Below are 25,980 nucleotides of genomic sequence, written 5' to 3' on the forward strand. Positions count from 1 at the left end.
TGTGTGGTCAGTGGTGGGGACTGCTGAGCGGTGGCCACACTGCCACCAGTGCACTGGCACACGCTAGGGCCAGCCACAGGGATGCTTGGCTTGCCAAGGCTCAGCAGGGCACTGCTGGAAACCACAGAGGTGTGGGCAGTGAGCCTTTGCATGCCTGTCGGGAAGCTGAGAGCTGTTCTTGTACTTGGCAGAGGGCAGCTGCCTTGAAGGAAGAGCTGCTCACCTGTGCCTGTCTGCTTGAGGGGCACCGAGGCAAGGCCTCCTTCACAAAGCCCTCATTTTTCCAGTTTTAGACTAGATGTGGCCACTATCCTTTGCGCACCTGACACTTGCCCGTGTGTGTTGCTCTGTTCAGAGCGCTGGGTGCCCAGAGAGAATGAAATCACTGATATGCTGTGAAATCAGTGATGTGCTCAAAATTCCACAAGGCCTTGAGCAACCTGATTTAAGGTGCCTGTTTTGAACATGACCCTGGACCAGATGACAAACAAGCACAGAACAGACTCGGATGCCCCTGTCAGCCTCAGTTATTCTGTGATTTTGCTTGACTCATGAATGAAGACATGTGGGTGCCTCTTTGAGGTATCCACACTGGAAGGTTCAAAAGGAGTTATTCAGTGCAGCCAAGTACGAAGGCCAGTGGAGGTTTTGGCACAAAAATACAGTCTATGAAAAAAATGGTGAGGTCTGGAGCATCTCAGATGCCAGTATCAGGTGCTGGTGGACAGCATCCTGTGCAAAGGCTTAGATTCAACCCAAGTAACATTCAAGACAATTTGAAGAGGGCAGGAGGAGGTATCTTGCTCTTTTTTTTTTTTTTTTTTTTTTTTTTTTTTTTTTTTCATCTGTGTTCTGCATGCCTTCCATGAGAGGAGTATCACCTTAAAAAGGTGAAAGCTCTTTGTGGAGAGCAGTAGCTGTAAGGCACAAGCACATTAATCATGCACTTCTCAGTGACACAGATTTAGTGGGCTGTCTTCTGGCTCACTTAATATCAACACCAAAATGACTGAGGTTTAACTGCAGCCTTATCATAGAACCATAGAATCCATCAGGTTGGAAAGACCTTTAAGATCACGGAGGAGTCCAACCGCTAAACCAAAACCGCCAAGTCCATGACTAAACCATGTCTGTAAGGGTCACATCTACACTGAGACTTGAGCAATCCAGAAGTAGGAAAGCAACAGCTGTAAGCTCTTTCTCCTCCCTTCCTTTGAGACTAGTGAATGCATAACAGTGCAGGGGCTAAGGGGCCAGCAAGTTTGGCCATCTGCTAGTGCTGTTCTGCTGAAGGGCAGGGTGGAGACTAGGGGAAGGAGTCATTAGCAAAGCAAGACACATGCACACTGGACAGATTGAGAGTGACATTCAGGTCCCTGGTGGGAAGAAATGGACTTGAATCATTTTAGGATAGGGTTCATTTTAGGAAGAGCCCTCTCCCTATATTGGATGATCCAGAGACAAACTTGAGTTGGTGTTATTTTATTTGCTCCAATAAACATTTGATTTATACAAAACAAAACAAGATGAAAAACCCCTCAAAACAGTTTACAAAGCAAGTTAAGTGTTTGAAACTTTTGATATACAAGAGTATATATTGCTCACATTCCTATTTCATACATGATGTACAGGTGAAGTATTCCTTAAAAGAATAAAAATTTTCCTTTACATGTAGTGTTAAAAAAACCCATAAAAACGTCAGTACTGTCAGGAACTACTGGTCGTCATTCCTTGACCTTCTGTGTGGATGGAGGAAGAGAAATGGGCCGAGACTTTCTACCTGCATGGATGCACTCCCCACCCACATCTCCCACCTCTGCCTATGGCCTTGTGAATTTACAACATTCCATCCCTACAAAAATGCCATAGTATCCTCTAAGTTCCACTGTAGGTGTGGAGGTTTTGCCCCACTGTGTTTTAACATTTCTGAGCAGTTTGGTTAAAATGCAACAAAAAAAAAAAAAAAAGAAAAAAAAGAAAAAAAGAAAAAAAAAAGGAAAGGCAGTTACAAAACCATTTCAAATAACATATTTGCCACCATAAATCTTAACTCCTATTTGAATAAGCATGATTCCTATTGACTTGCATGTCAACATTTTGAGAGGAATATTGATGTTTATGTCAAAGGTGTTTAATAAACCACACCAGATACATCTGTCCAGGATTGGTTTGTGCTGGTTGAATTTCTAACTTTCAAGGCCTGCTGACATGCCACGAGGAAGAGAAAAGTGGACAAATCACTGTAAAACACCTAAAGGCAAAATTTTTACCACTTCTTAAACACATTGCTGTCATGTATATAGGCCCAATGTGGTGTCAACTGTCTCAAGCATTTTGGGGAACTGAAAGAATGTAAGCAAAGTCTGAAAGATCCTGTTGAAAAAGTCTGTCTTTGTTTTGGGTTTTTTTTTTTTTTTAATTCTTTGGGTTGCTGACTTGCTGAGGCAGCCCTAAATGCAAGCAATGCTGAGGGCAGGACATGCCATTAACCTATTGCTATAGAGTTTTCCCTCGCCTCCAAGGTCTTTTTGCAGAAATAAAGGCAACAGCTGTTGCCTCTTGCTTTAGAAAGCATGGAAAAGTCACACTGTGGTTTGCCTAGCAATTAGACACACTGTACAGGGAAAAAAAATCCTTGTTCTTATAGCAACACAATCAAGGTAAAAGACGGGAAAAAATAGTACTGCCCACACTCAGAATGCACAGCAAATATAAAACATCTGCTTGGATTGTTGCTGGCCCTGTCCTGTTCTGTATGGTTTGGTGGTGGGGATGGGAGGAGGGGAAAACTCATCCTGCTGATATTTTGCAACCTGTTTGCAAGCAGCATGAATTCAAAGCAATAAACATACAACAATAATGAACTCGATAGCAAAACACACATGTGGGAAGGACCAAACCTCCTCACATGCCTGTTCTGGAGCACTTTGAGGACTCTGGGGTTAAGATGAGAGGGAAAAGGCATTCCTGAACCTTCCACAATGTGCTGCAGACATGATCATGCAAGTGCAACTGCAAAGTCAACTTGGCCTGTCTGCTGTGAGACTGCTCCTGCAACTGTGAACAGCAGGATGACAGCCAGGTGGTCACAGCATACGCTTTGAAAATCATCTTCTTATTGCATATTGTTCCTATTTTTTGGCAGAACGCTTAGTGCACAATTGCTGGTGTGGTGCTATACCAGTCTCCCCAGGCTCCTTCCCTAAGGGGTGGGATTTCTAATGCACTGGTAATTTCCTGGAAGCACTTTTTTTTAATAACTTTTCTTTTACCAGGACATGGCTGTTTATAGACAGATATATATATATATATATATATATACACACACATTTTTTATATATATGTATATATATATATACACACACACACACACATAAAATAGCAATTTCATAGTTATATACAGGCATTAATAAAGTGCATAATGTTATTGGCTATTTTCAAATCCTTTTCCTGAGGAAGTGCTACCATATATAGCTCCTCCTACGACATGATGCTGGCCACCAGTGCTAGGGTATGACTGCTACTCCCCCAGCTTTTAATTCCCAGAATACATCTCCCTGTCCAGAGCTGGAGCCTAAAGGGAGTAGTGACAGCCTCAGTCCTCCAGGAAGCAAGTCAAGGCACTGATCAAGACTTCTTCCTTTGCCAAGGTGAACACGTCTAGGAGCGACTTCCCTCCATTCCGGAGCTCTCGGGCATGCGCTACTTCGCGGTGGTCACGGAGCCGTCCTCGGGAATCTTCTCCTCTGAGCAGCTCCTTCCCGAGAGCCTGTCGTGGTGCTTGAGCTCGCTGAAGCGCTCAGCCACACACTGCGCCGTCAGCCGGGCCTCGGGGTCGTGGTCCCAGCACTCAATGAGGGTTTCACACACCATCTGGATGCCCTGCAGGGAGCACAGAGAGAGCGGCTGTGAGGGGGCCAGCCACCAGCAAAGCCTCTCTCAGAGAGCTGTTTCAGTGCCCTCAGAATTTTGGGGGTTATTTCACGTGTGTCCTGGGGGTTCTTTATTGGATCTGCTGCTTCTGTCATGTGGGCATTGTTTTCTTTTTGTGTTTCTTTTAAAGAAACCCTACTACAGTATTTTCAGCACTTTAGTTGGTACTGTCATTTCTGGGTATGTGATCTGATATGTTATAACAAGAATAATAATGCTTTGGACTAGTGCTATAGAATCAAGCAGGCTTTTTTGTTTAACATGTATGATCAAAATTCTTGGATAATATGACCTCCTGCTCAACCCATGCCTTTGCATGCCTGAATTCTGCTTGGGTTTTTCAAACAAAATTCTGATTGCCAGCAATATTGGACTGTACATCAGCTCTTTATGAATTCCTTGTAGACTGCCTAAATCTATGTGCAAATATGGGCCACAGTCCCACAAACACTTAAACACATCACTCGCAGTTGTAACTGTTTAACCTTCATTTCAATTCTGATGCAAATGTTTGCAGGAGCAAAAACCAGTTGCATCTCTGTAATGAATTTTATAAACATGAAGTATTTGCCAGGAAACTGTGTTTTGTTTTATGACACTACAAGCCCATTAAGTAGGATTTATCTTAAACTTATTTTAAAAAATAACATTTCACAACACTGCATTAATTGTATAATTTACCTAATTGGTGATGTTGACTGATGTCAATGTTAATAGCAGAATGTTACTGTCTGTATACAAATAACATTAGTTTTCTGCTGGCATTGAAATTACAAGCAGTAAATTAAATTAAATATTAAACATTAACTTGAAATCAATAGTGCAACAAATCTCATTAAGGGGGGTGTGGGGGTAATTGTAATATGTAAATCCATTCCAGAATTTTATCATTATGAATAATGAGTTCATTACAAAAACACAACTGCAGAGGAAGGAAATGAATATGGAAGAGCCATAACACTAAGAACAACTTCTATGGAGTTCAAAGCAGATCCTCAGCTGCTGCAAACTGTCACAGCCCTGCGGAAAATGATGCATCACTGCATCTTAGCACAATGTGAAACACCGAAGGGAGGGATTCAGGCAAAGGGAATTAAATCCACCTTCATTAAATGTCCTCTAAGCGTGTTATCAGGCATCCATCTCCTTCCTTAGACTCTTAGCTGAATCCCGCTGGGGCCAGCTGTGCCCATTCTGGTGACACACAAGCACAAGTGCATGGCCCTCCCAGTTGGTGGGGTGCTCTGTGCTGGGGGAAGATTGAGGTGTGGGTTTTACATAGGGAAGAAATCTCTGAGGTCAAATGCAGGACATCTAGGTCCAAATCCATGATCATTTTACTTGCTTTATAAACTTAGAGGTGATGAAATCCACAGTATATCCTACAGCTCTACCCCAGTGCCTCAAGCTGCAACTCTCCGCACACTCAGCCTTGTTGTCAAGGGCTTTTAGTGCTGGTAGTATCAGATATCCAGGTGTCCCTTAAAATTCAACTTTCTTCCCTTGTTAAAAGCCCCTCCTTAATAAGCCTACTCTTCAACAGCTGAGTACATAAGGAGCAAGTCCCTGAAGTCCAGGAAGGGGCTGCACTCTGCCATAGTCATCAGGTGGCAGGTGTTCTTGGTTGGAAAGATGATTAATTTTAGCTGCTCACTTGGTCTTTTTTAAGTAGCTGCCAGACTAATTTTAACTTCTCAATTAAAAAGGGAGTGTTACATTGCTCCTGATGGAAACAGTAGATGATAGTCTTGGTTGCCTATGCTTTTATAAACGTTTGTGATAATTTCCTTTTGCCACTAAAGACCACTCAGCATATTTCATTGAGAAGTGGAATGACCAAGTCTCACTTCTCTGGTATGATTCACACTTTATCTCTACTGATAAAACTGCTGAGAGCAAAGGTGAAGAAATGCATGTGTTTGGCTTGTTTCCACTCAGTTTCATCTACTGAAAAAACTACTATTGCCTAGGAAGTGCAACCATGGTGCTCGTGAATGGAGGAATCTGACAAAGTGCTTTGTGATATGCAAGGGAAATGGCCTGCTAATGCACAACCTGAATAAAACCAGACTGGCTTGCTGAAGACTAATTTCATATTTCCTTAAATCTGTCAACAGCTGGGATACAACTATGACTGGTTTCCATGGTAAAGTACTGAGATTTTCTTTCTCTGCTGAAAATCCTCTGTAGTAGGATGGTCTCCCTGGAAATGGGATAAAACAAATTGAACAGTGCCCTGTGTGCAAAGCTACCAGTGGTAAATGGAGAAGGGGGTAATGCTGCTTTTGCTGTTAAATAATGCTGTACCAGCCTGACTTAGTGAGATGAAGATGTGGTAGACCTGGTAAACTGCCCAACAAAGGAACAAACAAGTGATACTGTTAATAACTCATCTAAAGCTGCTGAGCTGACTGAGTTGGCCTGGAGACATCTGACTGACAGTCAATCACTTTATACTGTGAAAACGTCCCACTTTTTAACAACAGTGTCTTCTAACATAACCCTTCTTGGAGTGAGTGTAGACATTCCTCCCCTTGAGGAGTCCAATGCCTCAAGGTTACTCCCATGCCCTCAAGGTTAGTCCTCGATGCTGAGCGGAAGAGATTTGCCTAAGGTTGTTAGCATGGGTGGCTGACATCAATCTTAAGTTAATAATTGGTTTCGCTACCTTTAGTACGGTTGCTTTAATATGATTGCTTCATTGCTTTAATATGATTCCTTCATAGGGCACATTATACAAGAAGTTACAGATCCTATACTGTGTAGTACATAACTCTGCTAAGACCTTTTTGTCTAGTCATTATCATAATAAATAACCTATATTTTTATATCTGGTTTGGCATCCTTAATCATGTGGGACAAAGTTGTATAATGGTTTAATTGCATCTATATAATCCTGAAAATGTAAACTGGTGACAAAATCTGGGGCTAAGACTGGATCCAGCCACACCTGGACAGCACTCTGAGAAGGAGTTTAGAAAGCAAGGGGATCCTTTTTGTACCTCATAACTCAACAGGAGATTCTTATCTAATAAATTTTGTCTGAAGCTCCCATTCTGCCTTCAACAGAGGCCCGTGTGTGAAGTTGTTTTCTTTGCCCTTTCAGAGCCTACACACAGTGTGCCCTAACTATTCTGTGGCTCTTTGGATGATTTTTGGATCTCAGGCTTCCAATGTTTCTGTTTTGATTGCTTTTAGAGTACACTGGTGTGCAGCAGGAATACCAGGGCATTGGGGCAAGCACAGTGCAAAGAACTGTGGTGTCTGAACCATGTCAGCACCAGTGCCACTCTGTGATGGAGTTTCTCCATGTGTGACTGACCTCTCCATGCAAAGAGAGGTGCAGCCTGCTGGGCAGGGCACTGAGGTAAGGCTCAGGCTTCAGGCAGCAGCTAAATGTACAGTGCAGCTCCCATCGCCCACGTGTGGTGCTCTTACCTGATGGTTAAGCCAGGAGCTGGGGATCTCGGGTCGCCCTCTGTCTCTCAGGACATTGTCCTTCATGCTTTCAACACAAGGGTGTTCTCGCACTTTGGAGCCGAATGGGGGCTCGTACTCTTTCACTTCTGGGAAAGAAGCAAACACAGGGTATTTAGCTGGGCTGTGCTAGTGTCAAGAGTGAAGGGAGCTGGCTGTTCTCTGAGGAGTAGGAGCTACTGATTAGCTGCTCACTGCCACTGTTCTGCTTGACCAGCTCCAAACAAAGCAAAGCCAGTTGGCATTTTCAAAAATGTTTCAAATGTGTTTCTCACACACACTCCCTCCCTCCCCTTTTTTTTCCTCGCCAACAAAACAATTCTCATTTAAACCCATTAGTACATAATAATATTAGCAACAGTCCAAGAAGCAGAGTAATCTATAAAGGTTTGTGAGCTTTTCAATCTCTGCTGAGGTTTAAGGTGAGTTTTGCATGAGCCAAGTTTTTGAACAGTTGGTCACCCTTAGCTCTCCTGGAGTCCACACACACTTATCAGGTGAAATATAAATTGAAATCTATCTAGGTCATGGTAGATGTGAATGTGTGGATTGCTAGGATGAAACAGTTGCTTGGAAAGGGCAAAGATATAGTTAAGGAGCAATGCTGGAAGCTGCCATACTGCCCTTGTTTACTCCTAAGCTGCATTCTTTTGTAGAAAGTAGTAGTCTGCTCTTATTTTAGATTTCCTAAAAATGGATCAGTTTTGGCCAGTGATACAGGGGCACAGCTTTCTGAAGGGGCTGCTGCCACTCTAGTTTTTGTTTGCATCTTGCATATTTTCTTTGCTTTTCTTTGGAGAGAGAAAGGAAGAGGCAGACATATGGGACCTTTGGAGAAAACTCAAGAAATCTCTGAGAGCGGAAATATTATAGTAGATGCTGACACAGTGTAGAAAATGCTGTGGTTTCTTTGGGAACAGATGGAGACTTTACTCACAGGCCTAATGACTTGCTGCTATCAGATAAAGATTTATGAAGTTGGCCTGTTCTGCTGCTTCGTATTTCTTTCTAGGAATTAATTGAGGGCAAGAAAAACTGAAGTATAATCTACAAAGCAGTCTGGAGAATGCATGTGAATGCCCAGATGATGTGTGAACGGAGGCGAACAAGCAGAGAGACAAATCACTGATGCATGATGCTACAACCAAGTTCAACTGCAGTGCCTAGTGTTGCTCACTCCTCTTCACTCTGGGCTAAAAAGTGCCCAGAAATGTGAATAAAGATTAAAGGCCCAGAAAAAATGGGACGAACATCTAACACTTGGGTTTGTTTACTTTGGGAGAGAAAGGTAAGGATGGGGTCATATGATACACTACTGAAAATAACTAATGATCAAGATAAAACAGGTCAGATCCTTCTGTCATGTCTCATGATAAAAACAAAGTAGTATTGAAGACAACTATCTTTGGATTTTTCTCCAAAGCCTTGAAGTCAGGCTGTAGATCTCACTTGTATGTGATGGCCATGAGATGAAGACTTTATCAGTCTACTGCTTAAAAAGAATAGCCAAGTTACAATAACAAACATTTTGGAAGGGATATTGAACCTTGTGTCTCATATGCTCAGCATTTAGAGATTCAGCTGCAAACAACTGTGTGCAGTGCAGCAGATCACCCCATAGATGCCTCCTGCAGAGCTCTTCTTCCTTCTCCCTAGCCATCTGGTGCTGGCCACTTTCCACAAGAAGCTCTGGAGAATGGCTATAGTCCAGAAACAAAACTCCCATCTTCTAAGACCCAAGGGCCAAAGTCTGCTTCGCTTTCTTTCCTGTACAAGAATGCAAACCAGTTTCACCCACATTAATCTGAGTCTGAGATGACTCAACCAAAGTAAATTTACGAGACTTTAGCCCTAAAAAAGAATTGGGAAGTTGTCATGTTGCTAGCCAGACCTGGGTTAGCATGCAGCAGATGCACAATGATTATATTGCACATACCTATATGTTCAAGGCTAACAAAATATTAAAGTTCACCAGGAGAATTTAAATCACATGACCTAGATAGCCATTTCCTGCACCATCTCCATCAGTCATGGTTCAGTTGTGGTAGTGGTCATGGACACCAGCCAAGGTTCTGCGATCTTGCAGGGTGAGGAGTCAGAAGAGTCTCAAGGTCCAACAGAGGGAATCTGGTGCTCTTGTTGCTCCCTCTCACTAATTTAATCTCAAGGTTGCTCAAGTTAATGAGATGGTTCAAGCAAGAGAAAGAAAAACCTTTCCTGGGAATTGAAACCTACATAATATATTTTTTCTGTTTGAGAAATTGTTTGTAAGCTATAACAATTCATCTTCCAAATATAAAGTTTGAATAGGTTCCTCAGGTTTGGATTTTTTGTTGTTGCTTTGTTTTTGGTTATGGTAAAGAAAAAGAAATTTAGGCCAGATGCCAATTCACTGTAATGACTTACTACCAATACAGTCATGCCTTCCCTCAGTTTGAAAAGCATAAGGCCTCTCCTTGCTATTTATTATCATGCTTCACTTTCCCTTGGAAAGTAAAAAAAAAGCCCACTAAATCCTCATGCAGTAAGTCATCCTAATGCTGTGGAATCTCAAGTGTCAGACACATTTTGCAGTAATAACTGGTGCTATTCATGGATCATGTTTACCTGCTGCAGTAGATGTAACAGATGTCAATTTGAGGTAGGTTAAGATGTTTGTGGCTAGATGCCTGTTTGTGGCTGTATAGAGATGATGATTCTATTTCTCATGCCTTATATGTTTCTTTAACTGGTTTTAGACCAGTTGGGCACCAAAAAGTGAAGTACCATAAATACATCAGGAACCATAAAGTACAGAACCTTTAGCATTCAAAAATGGCAGACTTCCTTCAACTTTAACCTCCAGTATTTAATCTTTATGGTTGAGAGCTGACTTGCACTACTAACTGCTGTACCTCTAGTTTCTTTTGACATTTGCTGAGCTATAGTTTTCAGAAAGGCTGGGATTGGATTGTTAACCCCAAGTAGAGACATTACTGAAAATCTATTTGTTGTGTGTGATGAAAGCTTGGAAAATTTGGCTCACTTGTGGTCTTTTTCTACTCTAAGCTTTCTGCAGTGAAATTTTCTTTGGGTCAGAAGAGCATACCACAAACCCTGTTGACACTCCCTTATGTGATCTGTCTTACTGATTTCTGTGGGACAACTTCTAAATGCTGGATGATTTTTTATATGCAGAATCAAAGCAGGAGTGAGGTGAAAGGCCAGCAGAAGTCAACTATGAGGCACAGTCCACAGCAGTGAGCTTGTGTTTGGGAACTTCTAGGTCCCTTTGAAATGCCCCTTTATTTAGAGCTAATGAGGGGAAAGAAGGGAAAAATCGATTGGTGATGGAGCTACTGCGACAGCTCATGCAAACAGAGTCCTTCAGATCGTGTCTTTCTTCATGCTAGAGGAATTTGGGAAGTGAATCTGCTAACTCGCACTAGTTGCACAAAGGGAAAATAATGCCCAAAGCAGAGGCCTAAAAGCTGTTTCATGGCCAAGGTTAAGATGCTGTCAAGAGCTTACTTCATAAATTTCCCTAGGTTTCCCTGTTGAGGGAAGGACGCATTGTGATGAGTAAACTTGTTGTGCACACACATCTCTTAAGTGACTTCACATCTTATGATCAAAGACACAGTCACCCTTCTACAGGTTTGGGGAGTGCATGAGCCCTGCCTTCAGTGCAGGCTTAGGGGCTGCTCAGTCAATGCGCAGTGAATCCTGAGGTGGGAAAGTAGCAAACACAGAGCACATCAGTGCTCAACATGGGGTGTGGTGCAGTGACCTTATCCACTGCCACACGGGCTTGTTGAAGGACATCACTTGCTACCTGTAGCACTGTGGTGACACTTGGAGAATTTCGAGGACACGGGTGCCTGTCATGGGGTGATGCTGCACTGCGTGGATCTACCAACCAGGGTTGTATGCCACCACAAGCCAGTGCAATGCAGACATGCCCTGACTGGGCTCTGCTTCACAGAAGGAGAAATTTAAATCAGCCCCCAGCTGCGGCCACCTCAAGGCCCACTGCCCAAGCACAGCTCTGCTGCACAGGCCATCTGATTGCTCCCTGCTGCCAGAAACGTCAGTGCTCCTCGTCAGTGAGATGAAAGCCGAGCATTTCATGAGGTACAGGATGCACAAATGTTTAGCTGCCAAACTGTGGCTCTTGGCTGACTCTTTCCAAGTAAGCATAAGATTACTCCTGATTTTATTCACATGAAACATGGCTCTAGTAAAGCAAGGCTGCCATTTTAAACAAAGCTCTGCTACTATACTGAAGACAGCCACCACTCCAGGCAGCACAATACTGCTCGAGCAACATCGCTATTTTCTGAGGGGTTTTTCTTCTCCCTCTTCACCAAACCCATGTATCCAAAAGTTCCGTTTCCCTTCCTTCTCCCCTGCCACCCCCAACAGTCCCTCACCCATAGCAGTTGCGATTCAAACCAGATGGTTTTCTTTTCTTTCTAGGAGGCTGTCAGAGAAATTACACTTGTCTCAGTCACCAAAGCTGTGTCACTCTGAAAGCAAGTGGTTGAGATGAAAATTATATTTCTTGCAACGTGCAGCATCTGGTGCACAGCTGTTGTACTGAATGAAATACCAAGTTAACAGCAGCATGGAACAGTTGAAGTTCTCCCCAAAGTAGTATTGCTGAGTTTCTAAATATGCCTCTTAAATTATACTCTGGTGAAAAATCAGTCAACCTCGATCTTTGCCTCTGTCTCCCTTTCCCTTGTGCCCCATTTCTGCTTCTCCATATTTAGCACAACAAAGTAACAACGAACAGCGTGGCCTTTCACAAAAGCTGATCCCCACCTGCTTATTTACTACAGCAGCTTCACAGTATGGATTATGCTGCTGGGTATTTCTATTTAAATGTCTGCTGACTGAAGAGGCCTGGCATAGCATGGAGGCTGTGTTTGACAAAGCATCTGTAGTGAAAGGACCTGCCAGCATCACCTCCCACACTCATTGAACACCTGCGTGCTGACAAATGAATCCTGAGAGCTCCCTTTGAAAAAGAAGTAAGTCCCTGTACCTCTGTGTGGCTGAATGGCAATTAGCCTCCCTTCCTTGCATGCTGCCCTCCCTAAATAAATTTCTTAATGCTGTTGTCTTGGCTAAGACTCCCCACTCTTGCCCTCAAAACTGCCCTGAGCTGACACCACAAAGCCTGCCCTGCAAAGACAGAGCCTAGATCTTTTAGGCTCCTTTGAAAAGTCTGTCTGCAATCAGGTCAGCCTACTCTGCCTCACATGCAAAGACATTTTTCTCATTGCCAAACAGTCTAGGAGCAAAAGAGGGGTTTGCGTGAGCAGAGGCAGCTCCTCAGGAAGGCTCCAAGGAGACGAGGGAGTCTCACAAGTGACAGATGGAGAAAGAAAGCAGAGGGGGGGCTGTTGTCATGAATCACTGTAAGGGTATTTCACCAGCTGGCTGCAAAGATAACCAGACTGCTTGAACCAGGGGAAACTTTGAGAAGGAAATGAGAGCAATGGTGCACTGCTGTTGCAGCTCAGTACCAGTGACAAGTTAAGGGATCTACATCCTGGGAGTTGTGTTTAACTGCTTTAGCCAGAGATGCTAAGCATAAGTTCCAACCCCTATAGATCTGCCCCAGTGCTCCTGGGGTTTTGCTGGGGACCACACCTCAGGAAAGATGACTGAAATAGGGAAATAAAACTCAAGAAATGTGTTTCTGGAGATGATAATGACTGAGGGGTGAAATGAATAGGGAATATCAGAATGGGTGGGGGTTAAGCATCCCTTGAAAGGGGATGCTGGGCAAGAGAAATATTCCCCTTTACTGAAACTACTTCAGCTCTTCTCAAGGTTATAATGGGTCAATCTCTTCTAGCTAAACATGCTGGTGATTTTCCTTCCTTATGAAACTCCCTTTATATCCTCTTTTAGCAGTTGCCTTCTGAGAACAGCAGCAATAAGGTTTGCTTTTGCTGCAATCTTCATTTTGACCTACTCAGCAAATCTGAACAGGAAGGGACTCGGGCACCATCAAAGATGAAAGCCTCCACAGTGAACAGCTCATATTTATCCTAATCAGGTGAGTTCCTAAATGCAAGAAACAGAGACAGATCATGAGACAGGGCACAGTTCCTTTTTTTCAGGTTTTAAATCTCCTCTGCCACATTTACAAAAGTGCTAATGAAAGGCTGAGGTTGTGCCAACGCACTTAGAAACAGGCATGACCATGATCCATTAAATATGGATAGGTTTTCCTTGGAATATGTGAGTTCCTGAAGCACCAAATGTTTTACCCTTAAATGTTTGACAAGAAAAAAATTTGGTGCTCTTTTCATGCTTTTATGCTAGCATGCTCAGCACACATACTCACTTTGTAGCTTTCCTGGCAGTGTGCAAACAGGGGCAAATCTGTTGCCCACAATACAGCCCACCCAGCAAGACTAATGCTGGTCAGAGAGAGCAGGAGATTGAAATGGACGGAATTCCTCCCTCCTGTACATGGACATCGTGGTGCAGCCACACCGTCACTGTGCAGAGTGGCTTCAGAGACCTCCCTTGTGGTATCCCATAGATGCTGGTAGAGAAACAAGGAGCAGCTATGCACATCTTCCCCTGGGACATTGGTTTCCCACCTGTACACTATGTTCCTCATAGCACAGTGCTCTAGCCTGCAAGACTGTCCTGTCTCTGCATCTGTGGCAGCCCTACAAGGTGAACTGTGCCAAGTCCAATGAAAAGGGAGCCTCTGTGGATTTGGAAGAAGGATAACAAATCAAATCACAGTTGCATATCTACTATAGTGTTACATTAGTGTTACCTTTTACAGCCCCGCTCCTTAGACTGCCTGTGTGAGCCCTGGAATGTGCAGCAATATTTTTTAGAATGATTCTTAGACAATTCCAGAAGGCTGAAGAATTTGACATGCAACTTTGTCTTATTTTAGTTCCTGAAGTAAGGTGAAAAACTTCAAACATGACAATTTGTATTGTAGATATCCCAACAGCAACTTTTCTGATTTCTAGCACATACCAGTGCTGCACACTGGGAATTTCAGGTCAACTTTAGGCAAAGCAGAAATGGAGAGTTTTGTTTCAGAAAAAACTCTGAATATGAACAAGCATAGCAGCTTTTCCTGGAGCTGTTCTGACCGCCAGTTCCAATTTTTTTTTTTTTTGTACTACACTTTATACAGCAAACATCCCTTGATTTCTCAAATGGATGATCTCTTGCAAAATCAAAAAGCATGATGTGCAGCAGCTGGTGACTTTGGGAAAACAGGAAACTTTCTGTCCCACTACGATGCCTCTAACGGAAATTACCAGTTAGTAAATGTGACACTTAACTGGCCCTTACTAGGTTTGAGAATTAACATTCCATGAAAGTAAATGGGAAGCAGTTATTACTTCTTTGGTTTAATATTTCAAATTGACTTATGTTTCCAATCATTTTGAATGAGATCCCAGACTGAGTCAGTCCATGGCTACCCAAGATGTCATTGGGAAACCAGACTTTAATAATCTTTAGAAATTACCTACCTAACAGCAAACTTATCCTTACACCAACTGAGGATCAATTTACTTGTGTGCTCAGTGCTTGGTGTTCAAGCCTGCTCATGCACATGTGCATCTCACCCTACTGAAGGACTGTTAATTTACAGCATCCAGATACACTAGAAAACCTTATGATAGTAAAAAGAATCGCCCTCTCTCCAGACAACCATGAGAGCATGTCTGTCTCAACATACTTTTAGAGAGAAGAAAACAGATGGCACTTACCTCCGACAGCGTTACAGCGAGATGTCATTTCCCAGAGGACCAAAGCCATGGAGTACACATCTGTTTGCTTGAAGGACTCCATGTTCTCCAGGTTCATCCTGGACTCCAAAACCTCAGGGGCCATATATCTTGCTGTGCCAACCTACAGGAGAAGAGATTGGGTAGAGCTCACAAGCTAAAATTGCAATTCATGTTTTGGATTCCACTGTGATTTAACTTCAGCTTTCACAGTAACATTGCCATTTGACATGTATCCAAAAATTCAAGCTATACTTGGCGCAGGCCATATTTTCTGCTGCCAGGGGAATCTGGCATTGTCCTGACTACCAACTTACTTGTACCTCTCTTGGTGAGGAAAAAAATAGCTGTTTTTAGTTCCTTAAGCAAATAATTTTGACACTGACAAAATTCCTCACTCTTTGGCTATTCACAGATAAACTCTGACCTTTGGGCCTGAAGCAATTGCTGCTGACCAAGTGTCTTTCAGATGAGCAAGAAACATATTGTATTTTATTGCACAGCATATTACAGTGTTAGAGGTTTCTTTTCATGGTAGGTTTAAAAGGAGAGTAAATGCAGGCCTGGGAGAAAAAAGCAAGCACACAAGTACTGAATGCAGAACCACACATTTGAATTGAAACCAAAAATCTGCCCCTTTGAAAAAGCATTTTCATAAACTTTATTCATACTGAGCAATTTTCAGCAATGACTTTAGCAGCTTTGCTGAGATCTAGATTATGATTTTGCATTACAGAAGGTGAAGTTTAAAAGTCTGTTTTTATCACAAGAAAGGACTTAAGGAAGAATTCTTGGATCAGTCAACAGTTGCTCTCAAATGACAAACTCTTCACAGGGTATGAATAACATATCCCCCTTGAAAAACTGCAAACAGAAGCCTTTCATCAGGCAAAGACAGCTTCAAGTTGGAGATTGGTTAATAGCAGAGATGAACAAACACAAGTGGGTGATGCAGTGGGACATATGATTTAAACGAGCTGTTTACACTACAGTAATCACTCCAGAGCCCAGAGGCAAGCAGGGCTGCGAAAGATCATTTCAGTTACTGGGTCTGCAACTGCAGACAGCCACATAGGAAATGTACAGTCTTGAGAGAGCCCTACGACACCTGTTTTATAAGCTTCTGTAAACATGTCTTACCACCTCAGGCTCAGGGCAAATGGGAAGGTGTTCCACAAAAAGTGAAAAGTATCATAAGAAGAAGGAAAGTTCAAGAACATAGCTTTGTCATAGGACCTTGCAACAGCAGAATATCTCTGTGTCAAAAATATCCAAGTGGTTTAGGATCAAAGCCTTTTTAAACAGAGGACAGGAACAAAATTCAGTGTGAGCAGTCTCAAAGTTAAATTCCCTGCTCCAATGACACTGATGAATTTAAGGTCAAGCATGTGAATAGCAGGTATACACCCAAGAGATACTTGGGACAGTCATGTCTCAGCACCACTGAGGTGAGCAACAACTCCCTTCCCTACATAAAATGTACATATGGAAACACTGAAGCAGAGGTTGTTGCTACCCACCATTAACTCTCTAGCACATGATTTCTTCTCCAAGCACATCCCATCCAAAGCTTAAGAAGGCTACCTGCGCACATGGCCCACCCCCTGCAAACCTTGCCGATTTTAACAAGAGTTAATGATGCCTAAACACAGATCCCTCACATTGCCACAAAGTTCTGTTCTGGTCTGGCATTTAACACGCTCTTGGAAGCAATGAAAATGATTCTGCACTTTTGCAGGACAGTGGAGGATGAAGCCCTATAACTAAAATGCACAGAAGAAAGTGCAGACAAAAATTGACTTGAAGAATGCTATGAAGCCAATCTTATATCCATCCTGCTTAGAATTTATAATGTATTCCATTCTGTTTAAGTCCTTTTAGATTTAGATTATTAGGTCTTTTGGTCATAGACACTTTTTCTGTATCTTGAAAACAAGTGACTCCTGAGTCTCAAAGGAATTTTTAGGTATTTAAACTCAGGCAATTCTGAGCTGATTGCCCCTCTAGGCTCTGGATATGCTTCATTGCAAATAGCAGTCTGCTTTCAGTTCTTGATTTTCCAAAACTTCTAGTGAAGGACCATCTCTCTTCATTTTTGTGATGTTTGAATCTTTTTTTACTGGAGATCTGACATTTCTTTCAAGCTATTGAGAGATGTTTCATGCCCCGAGGTGTATCGGTCAGAGAGGCAGTATATATCTCTCTTTATCTGATATAGGAAACCATCTATTACAAGGGTGCTGGTGCTGCTGAGGTACAGAATTGCTGGCCTTGCAGCCACCTACCAGTTCTCTGAACACAGTGGGAAGAAAGTCCAGATTTATATGGTCACATTAAGTAATTTCTGCAAATATTAACCATCATGGATGACCAAACTCAAATGACTGCAAAGGTTCTATAGGGAAAAAGGTGGTTTCCAGCCTGGTATTGTAGTCAATAATGGCTATATCTGCATGATATGGAAGGTAGTTGGGTAGACTGGAGAGAAGATGGCTTTGTAATCCCAACAACTTGCCTTCAATATCAGTGTCTAAGGATGACCAGAAAAACAGTTAAATACTTACACTCTTATTTATTTCATTGAAATCTTGAGGTTTTTTTGAATTAAAAAATGGGTCAGCTCCATTATACAAGTCATAAAATCAAATCTCCTGCTGGCAAGGGTTTGAATTAAAGGGTAAATTTTAGAAATTATGCATAAGGCATATCTTGGTGCAAGACTTATTTAATAAAAGCTACAGCACTGAAGCTGGCATGCTGGGGAAGTAAAGTGGGTTGCTTTTGTGTGCCCAAAAAGAACAAGGCAGAAGTTGGAGTCAAATCAATTGACTCATACTCCTTGTCACATAGAAGAACAACACCAGTTGGGTCACCCCTAGACAGATTCACTGAAGCTAAACAAAATAAAACAGTCAGACTCAACACCAGTGCCCAAGGACACCAACTCCAAAGCCATAACCTGATCTGGGCAGCCCTGTACTTTGTCATCAGTGTTGGTGTGGACTGTGGAAGTGGCAGTATCAACACTATCCCCCTACTTCCAAGTGACTCTGAGCAATGTCAGAGAAATCAGCTTGCAATGAGGGTCCACTTTAAGCAAAGTGTCTGTAGGTGATGAATTTCAGAGTCCTTGTCTTGCTTCAAATGGGCCCAGTCTTATGACCGACAATATGGTATGACTTCATTGAACTCTAAAAAGATCTGGCATACTGGAGAGAAATTATATGTGACAGAGTGGTGTTTGTAGCATTTTAAATATGGCTCCACTAATTAACACTCACTCCTGGCTCTGGTTAATAGGTCTTCTAAAAATGAGATCAGGACAGTTGCTTTTAAATAAGGAGACTTTCAAAGGCATATCTACAGTAGAACTGCTGTGAACTCAACAGAGCACTACAGACTGAAGATCTGTCCCTGAAAATGTTCTAAGCTAAAATATTAGTTCCATGTGAGGTAGAAGTCAGTTTAAGTGGAAAAGATTTGAGTGACCTATATATAAAAATGTAAATATAAATATACACATATAAATATATGTATAATTAATCTAATAGGAATTAAGTTAACAAATGGTCTGAAATGATGCTATATGAGTTTTCATTAAAAGAGACAATATTTAGAGATGTTTGCAGTCTTCAATGCATTCATAAACATCCCTGTCAAGTAGATGAGTATTATCCACGGTCTGTAGTTGAAAAATCACAACAAGGCAATTGTATTTATTTGACGTCCTTGTATTTGCTTACACGTGGAGAATGTACCATTCATTAAAGAGGTCTCTTTTTTTGAATTTTAAAATTATTATCTATCAGTAATTCTGTGCTTACAGCTTTTGAGGACACAAGACTGACTTCACATATGCTGGGGCAGACTAGGATCATGTCAAATCACACAGAAGTGTAATGCCATCAGGCATGAAAACTGTGTCAAAGCCTCACAACATGAAGCAGTTCCTTGTTGTATTTGTGTGTGTGTCTGCATTGCAGCAGCACCACGAACACGCTCATGCATGCTTAGTATAAGTGAGAGGATGGTTATATCACACACATGTGCAGGTCTCCAATCATAACAAAATCTACATTGCACTTCTCTCATTGTTGCTTTAATGTTTAGAGCCTCTTTGTTTATAAACACATTCACATTAATTTTAAATGATTTTAAGTCAAAGCTGCCATAGAAGTTTAAGGTTATTTAATCTTTTCAGCCAAGGAACTGACAGGCCAACTGGTACATTACCTGCTCCCACTTCAACCTTCTAACTTACCTGCCCACTGTTAGCCAAGTCATCCACAGACAGGGAAGGGTCCAGCCTCAGGGATAACCCAAAGTCACAGAGACAGCAGGTTAAATCATTTTTCACCAGGATGTTGGAACTCTTTAGATCTCTGTGTACAATAGGTGTTTTGGGACGACCACAGGGTGTATGATCACTGTGTAGATGGGCAATCCCTCGGGCCAAGGACCCGCCAAGTTTCCAGAGGTCCTCCCAGCTGATAATGTGCCGTGTGAGATATTCCTGCAAGTTTCCTTTAGCATGGAAGGCAGTGATCAACCAATACTGTTTGCCAAGATCTGTCTTACGCTCCTCTGCTGTCAAGAACTGAAGTATGTTCTCATGCTTGAGGTTTACATCTGAAAAAATGTCTTTCTCAGTTTTCCAGGAAGCATATTCTTCATAGGAGAAAATTTTGACTGCCACGGTTTCATACTGTTCTGATGTGTTTTGCTTCAATTTGGCTTTATACACTTCAGCAAACCTTCCTTTGCCAACAACAACGTCCAACTCAATGGGCAGCAGCTCTGTGTTGTGGTTGATGTTGTTGGCACACGTGGAGCTGATGTCTGAGCGGTCGTCATCTAACATAATGGCACAGACATCACTGCAGTCCTTATGCTTCTTGGGCTTAACATTCTTCTCCCATGCCTTGCTGAGTTTCCTCTTCTTGTGAGTGCGGTAGGCATAAAAGATAACAATCACAGCAACAGAAATCACCAGTAACGGGACAAGACTTATGATTGTGACTTTGGAAATTTCATCTTTCTCCTCTGGCTTATGAGGGTCATCTGTAAAGAAAAGAAGGAAGGCATGCATGAAGCTTTATCATAGTTTGATATGTACAGAAGGCTGTCAATAATTGTGATTTTTATCCAGAATGCAATACATTATCTTCTCTGCTGACAGCAAATAATAAAAATTGTCACTGTTTTCTTGCTTCAAAATGTCTTTTTGTATGTAGGTCTCTGCTTACCAGGACTTCCCTGTCTGCTTACTTTATAAAAGACCAAAACTGAACAAGAACCTAATGTAATTTAGTAGCATTGTTCTTCTCTCAGGCTTTTAATACATAACGGATGAAATCTTCACTTTCCTGAATACAATAGCAAAAGTCTCCTGTACTTACTCTGTCAATGTATTCTTGACAGAACTGCTCCTTTAACCACTAAATACTAGAACACATTAATTTTTTTTATAAATAAACAGACAATGAAGCCTGTGAACTCCTACTTGCCCAGTTATTACTCCAGATCTAGTATACTTTAGTAGGATCCCTGCAAAGCCATCTTCAGGAAGTCTGTTCACACACTGTACAAAAATAATTAGGCAAAAATATGTATGCTTGCATACAGACCAAAACCCAGAACTCATTCTCATGTTTTGATGTATGTGAGTGCTGCTGGAATTAATTCAAACACCTGCATGTAAACAGGCTCAGATCGGTCACCACCACCACCCTTCAGGTACTTCTGTATGGATTTATATATTGGAAAACTTCCTTTGTGAGTTCCTTGCTAGCTGTACACTGGTTTTCTGCTGTAAAGATGTTCACTCCAAACTCCATACCTGGTGCAGTGCATACACATTCTTAGGTGGAACATATAGGGAATAGAAGAACAACAGGGACCTATTCTAGAATAGGGATATGCTCTGGAAAGAGTACAGATTATTATCCTACAGGTAAAAGCTGCCTTGTTATGTCTAAAAACTACCTTCTAGTTCAGTATTTCTTAGGGAAAACAACCAGTTTAAAAGGGAACAGTTTTGTTCCAAGAAGAGATTAAAGGAGGGCCAGAGTTTATATCTGAAACTGATTTGATCGAATATATGGAAATTTACTCTTTCAGTCTTTCTTCCTTTGAGTCAGATAAAATGTACTGTATCATCTTTGCATGAGGGAGGGAATTGTTTGTAAGAAGTTCTGGGAGCCTAACCTGAATGGACTGATGCAAATGAAGCTGCAACTACAGTTAAGCAAGTGGCTTGTGGTGGCAGCCTGATGCTCTGGCGGATGCTTACAGCTACATCATTGACTCAGGCTCTGTGCATCAGGCCAAAAAAGTCAACATGGAAAGGAAAAGTTAAATAAGCTCTGAAGGGAAGCTGTCACTAACTACATTAGCCACAAGCCTCTGTTTCCCCTACTCTGTGCCTTTCAAAACAAAGGTGAGCAATGCTAAAACGGATAAGGGTAAAATGTTTACAATTAGAACAAGCAGTACCTCTGACCCTCCAATTTCACCTCCAAAATGACTATTCCATTGTAAACCCAGCTGGCAATTAGCAGGAGCCATCAGCAATTCAAAGGCAGGTGATAGTACATCGGAAGAGTATATTCTTTCTATTTGGAAAAAGGCTTGTATCCTGAACCAGGATGTGCTTCCTCTGTTTGAAAGGTTCATCAACCAGATGCAAGTGAGTAATTAAATCCTAGCTTCTCTCATAGGGTTTCAAGGAAGAAGAAGTGCCTTTTTAGCACTGTCATTCCCAGCCTAGCACAGGTCAACGACATGCACTAGCAGTACCTACAAAAATGTATTTCCTTTATTTATGCAAAAGAACTTAAGGCAATCCCACCTTCCAGACATATGCAAACCACAAATCCTTGTTCTCCAGTAGTTTCTCTTGACAACAAAATGTTAGTAAATTTTAAAATTATTCAATTTTAAATCAAAACAATACCTAAAAGTTCATCACAGATTAAAGCCAGCCCTTCTGCTTTTAAATATATTGAAGAGGGGAAAAAAACACTATGTTTGTATGGCTCTTACGGGAGGAATATATTTAGAAAGTCAAATGTCGCTGTCAGTAAATAGATTTGCATTGCTTATTCCCTTGTGCATTCTTTGCTTCTAGAAAATCTGCTTTACTAAGAACTTGGGAAACACCCTGGTGGAGCAGAACTGACTGCATTGTGTGATGGCTGTTTTGGAGTTTTGACTGCAAGCAGGTCACAGCTATGTGACAAAACTATGACCTGTAACAATCAGAGAAAGTATTGAACATTTGGGGTTCTGTTTTGCTTGATTTGGTTTTTTGTTGTTTTGTCTTGAGCACAGAAAAGCATGCTTAAGTCTGAACTCTGCTCTTGGAAATGAGTAGTATGTCATCTATATCATAGGGTATACTCTTTCACAAAAATGAAAATGTTTCTTTAGTACTTCTTTTAAGTACTTTTTCTTTGCCATAGAGCTGCAGTATGTAGACCAGATATCTGAAATACAAATATCTTTCAAAATGAGTGACAAAAGCCCTAAGATGTATTAGTTGTCTTTCAAATTGCTCCCCCTGAGTCCAAGCAGTTGAAGGTAGCTGGGTGCATGCTCAGCTCTAAATGAGGAGAAACACACCCTGCTCCTTTATTGTTATGGCTACCTGTGTGAGGCTTTCCAATCATTCATACAATGTCCTAGAGAAGGCTGCATTATTTTGCTCTACAGCTGAGAACTCTCCAGCAGAGTTCTCAGCTCCTTCAGTTCTTCCTCTTTTTGCACAAGAGAAAGCTCTGCTTGTGGTGCAGGGGAATTTCTGTGTAGAAGGGAAAAAACTGTCAATGTTGCAAATGTTACTTGAAAAAGAATGTAAAAAAAATTAATCAAAGCAGAAGCTGAGCAGTTTGGCCACTTCCCCCTGAGCGCTGTATCATCCTGCAGCCCTGCTGCAAAGTGACACATCCGCTTTGGCATGGTCGCTTGGAGGAAGCAGAGAAGCAGGGGGTGAAAAGCATGCAGCTGCACAACCCCACCTAGAGCAGGAGGGACAAAGGCTGAGCTGATTTTCAGTATTTAAGACACTAGGCAAATCCCACTCACCATTTGGGAAGTGCAAGAATGAGCATACATCAGGGAGAACTGAGTGTCAGGACTGACAAGGCTGAAATCTAAGCTTAGGAGGGGACCAAGATGCCTGACAGGAGAATTAAAGGGGATAGCAAGAGCAAAGAGCTGTCCTGAGCAAGACACTTCTGGAACAGGCTTTGATTTTGCCTGATGATATGAGCAGGATCAAATCAGCCATTCCAGCACAAACTAAGGATGGGGGAACTTCTCTGCAAAATCTGTGTACAAAATCAGGACAGGATCAAAATTCAGAGCATAGTTGTATGTTTGCATAGTGGCTAACCAACATTTTATGGCTTAACTAAGAAATCTAAAAATAAATATGTTCACTTATAAATAAATACCTATGACTGAAACCTTGTAATTTAAAAAATGGGAGTGCAGCTTCCTCTTTCTGAGCACTGGAATGAGTAAAACCTGGCTGCACAGGCAGGCAAGTAAATGGTTAAATGAAACAACCTTTCATGTTTTGCAAACGTGCTCCTAAATAACTTTTCCCACCCACAACTCTTATTTGGGTGGATCAGTCCTTTCTCAAGCTTCAAAAGAGCCTATTAATATAGCATAACAATGGAGAAGTTGAGCTAAAAGAAAGCTTCCTGTATGAGGTTTAAACTAAGCACAAACCATCTGCATAACCCTTAACACTACCTAAGCCTTGAGGGAATAGGGCTCAGGTGCCAAGGAAAATGGAAATACTGTACAGCCCCTGTTCAGTCAGGGAGCTTCAAAGCACTAGAGCTAGCAAATTCTTTAGGTTGGTTTTCATGCCTTTGATACAACTTTAGTGTCACTGAACTTTGGAAGGAGTAAGTAAAACAATGGCAATGAAATGAGGACACACACTTGAATGGCAGGGCAGCAGAATGCCCAGCCAGTACTGACAGAACTACTTCCTTGCTGTCTGCTGCTCCTGTGAGCTCTAAAGCTGCTGCCTATTCAACTGCTAGTCAAAGCCACAGAGCAGAGAAAGAATATATCTAATATTAGCAGAACTCAAATATATCGACACTGATGTATTGCAAGCTTGTGCAGTTTCTTAAAAATTCCCAGAAACACAAAGTCACAAAATATGGTCCCAGACACAGAACTGTGATCTAGTTATTTTGCAAGATCCCAAGACACAAAGCAGCCCTTTGAGCTGACTGGAGGAAAACTCCATTTTGTAGAAATTCTGAGGTTTCAAAGTTTGATTTGAATTCCACACTGGAATGAAAACCAACACTTTTTGAATGCTTTTGCCTGAACAGAATTTCTGTTCAAATGTTAGAGTTTGGCAAGAGATGTATGTGAGTACTGAATCCCCAGCAGTGAATGGACTGGTATGGGTGGGGTACAGCAGCTTCAAGTTCAAGACCTGCTCTGACTTAAGGGAGAACTTTTTACAAAATGGGAGTTTGAACCTGGCATGTGTAGTGATTTCTGAGCAAGGCACTAGGCAACAAAATATGGAAAAGCCTGCCCATCTCTGTAGTACTGTCTGGATGAAAACTAGCTCCATAAAATGCTTCACTTTCAGTGAAATGAAATTTACTCTGAACAGCTGTTTGGAGTAATTTACTTTATCTATTTTGAAGAACCCTAAAGTGGAAATGAAATTCTGTAGCTCATCGTTTCATGTACATTCCTGATTTTGGCCTTTTTAGAATTAAAATGGCTTGGAAATCTTCAGCAAAACATTTTTTGGTGGGAAATACTGATTTTCAAAACAGAAACTCTGCTTCTGACACTCTATACTTTTCTCTGAAACCCCTGTCTTGAGGACAAAAGTGGTCTGAAAGTTGATCCAACTTTTAAAAATTTCTGCTAGTTTTACAGGCATTGTTTGGGGGAGTTTGAAGATGGGGGGTGGGAAGTTTTTTACTCAGGGTGGCGGGTGTTTCCTTAGGAAAATGGTTGATCCTAACAAAATACTTAGTAATAATCAAATTCAAATGCTGCACCTCAAATTAACCTGCATTTTTTTTATCAGGATAGCTTCTTGGAAACATTTTAATTTTTCATACTTGCTGGAGATGATTTTTTTTTTTTTTTTCCCAATTTAATAGTTTTGTTGTGCAGGAAATCAGTTCCACCCCTCCCTCAGCTCTATGCTGAACAAACTCATGGTAGAAGAGAGAGATTACTAGATTTTAAAACCAGAGTGGGCTCTATCTTACTGTCCAGTGGAAAATAAACCCTGGCATTTCTTGCAGACTTTCCTCAAGGTAGAATTCCTTCAACAAATTCCTGTATTTGACAGGATCTTTTTTTGGACTAGGCAAACCAAGTCTGTCAAAGGCCAGTAAGTTGTGCTTGAACTGTATGTCTTCATCTTTTAGTCTGAAAAGGATATTACCAGGGTATCTAAAAGATGATCTGTCTCCTGGACAGGCACTACCTCTGGTAGTTGGAAGGTCTACCCAGCCTGCTACAGAATCACGGAATTGTTTAGGTTGGAAAAGACCTCTAAGATCATCAAGTCCAACTGTAAATCCAGCACTGCCAAGTCTACCACTAAACCATGTCTCTAAGTTCCACGTCTACAGGTCTTTTAAATACCTCCAGGGATGCTCATTCAACCACTTCCTTGGGGAACCTGTTCCAGTGCTTAACAACACTTTTGGTGAAGAAATTTCCCCAGCTATCCAATCTAAACATCCTTTGTACAACTTGAGGCTATTTCCTCTTGTTCCATTGCTTCTTACTTGAG

General features: G+C 41.7%; 1 protein-coding gene and 1 long non-coding RNA gene across 3 annotated transcripts in view; one reads left to right on the top strand and one right to left on the bottom strand.

The window, feature by feature from the left end:
- Positions 1 to 815: 815 nt before the first annotated feature.
- LOC137483297 (uncharacterized) lies at positions 816 to 2,336 on the top strand. The gene is made up of 2 exons (XR_011004418.1): positions 816 to 1,938; positions 1,978 to 2,336. It is a non-coding gene; the product is annotated as an uncharacterized lncRNA (long non-coding RNA).
- Positions 1,467 to 25,980, bottom strand: part of TGFBR2 (transforming growth factor beta receptor 2) — a 60,943-nt gene continuing 36,429 nt past the window's right edge. For both annotated transcript variants that reach the window (XM_068206272.1, XM_068206264.1), the window contains 4 exons: positions 19,438 to 20,237; positions 15,159 to 15,300; positions 7,372 to 7,499; positions 1,467 to 3,882 (listed from right to left, as the gene is read on the bottom strand). In XM_068206272.1, coding sequence (XP_068062373.1) covers positions 3,703 to 3,882; positions 7,372 to 7,499; positions 15,159 to 15,300; positions 19,438 to 20,237 — 1,250 coding nt within the window. In that variant the 3' untranslated portion in view covers positions 1,467 to 3,702. The remainder of the gene's footprint in view (positions 3,883 to 7,371; positions 7,500 to 15,158; positions 15,301 to 19,437; positions 20,238 to 25,980) is intronic.

Source organism: Anomalospiza imberbis, chromosome 1 (assembly GCF_031753505.1).
Source record: "Anomalospiza imberbis isolate Cuckoo-Finch-1a 21T00152 chromosome 1, ASM3175350v1, whole genome shotgun sequence".
Classification (NCBI taxonomy): domain Eukaryota; kingdom Metazoa; phylum Chordata; class Aves; order Passeriformes; family Viduidae; genus Anomalospiza; species Anomalospiza imberbis.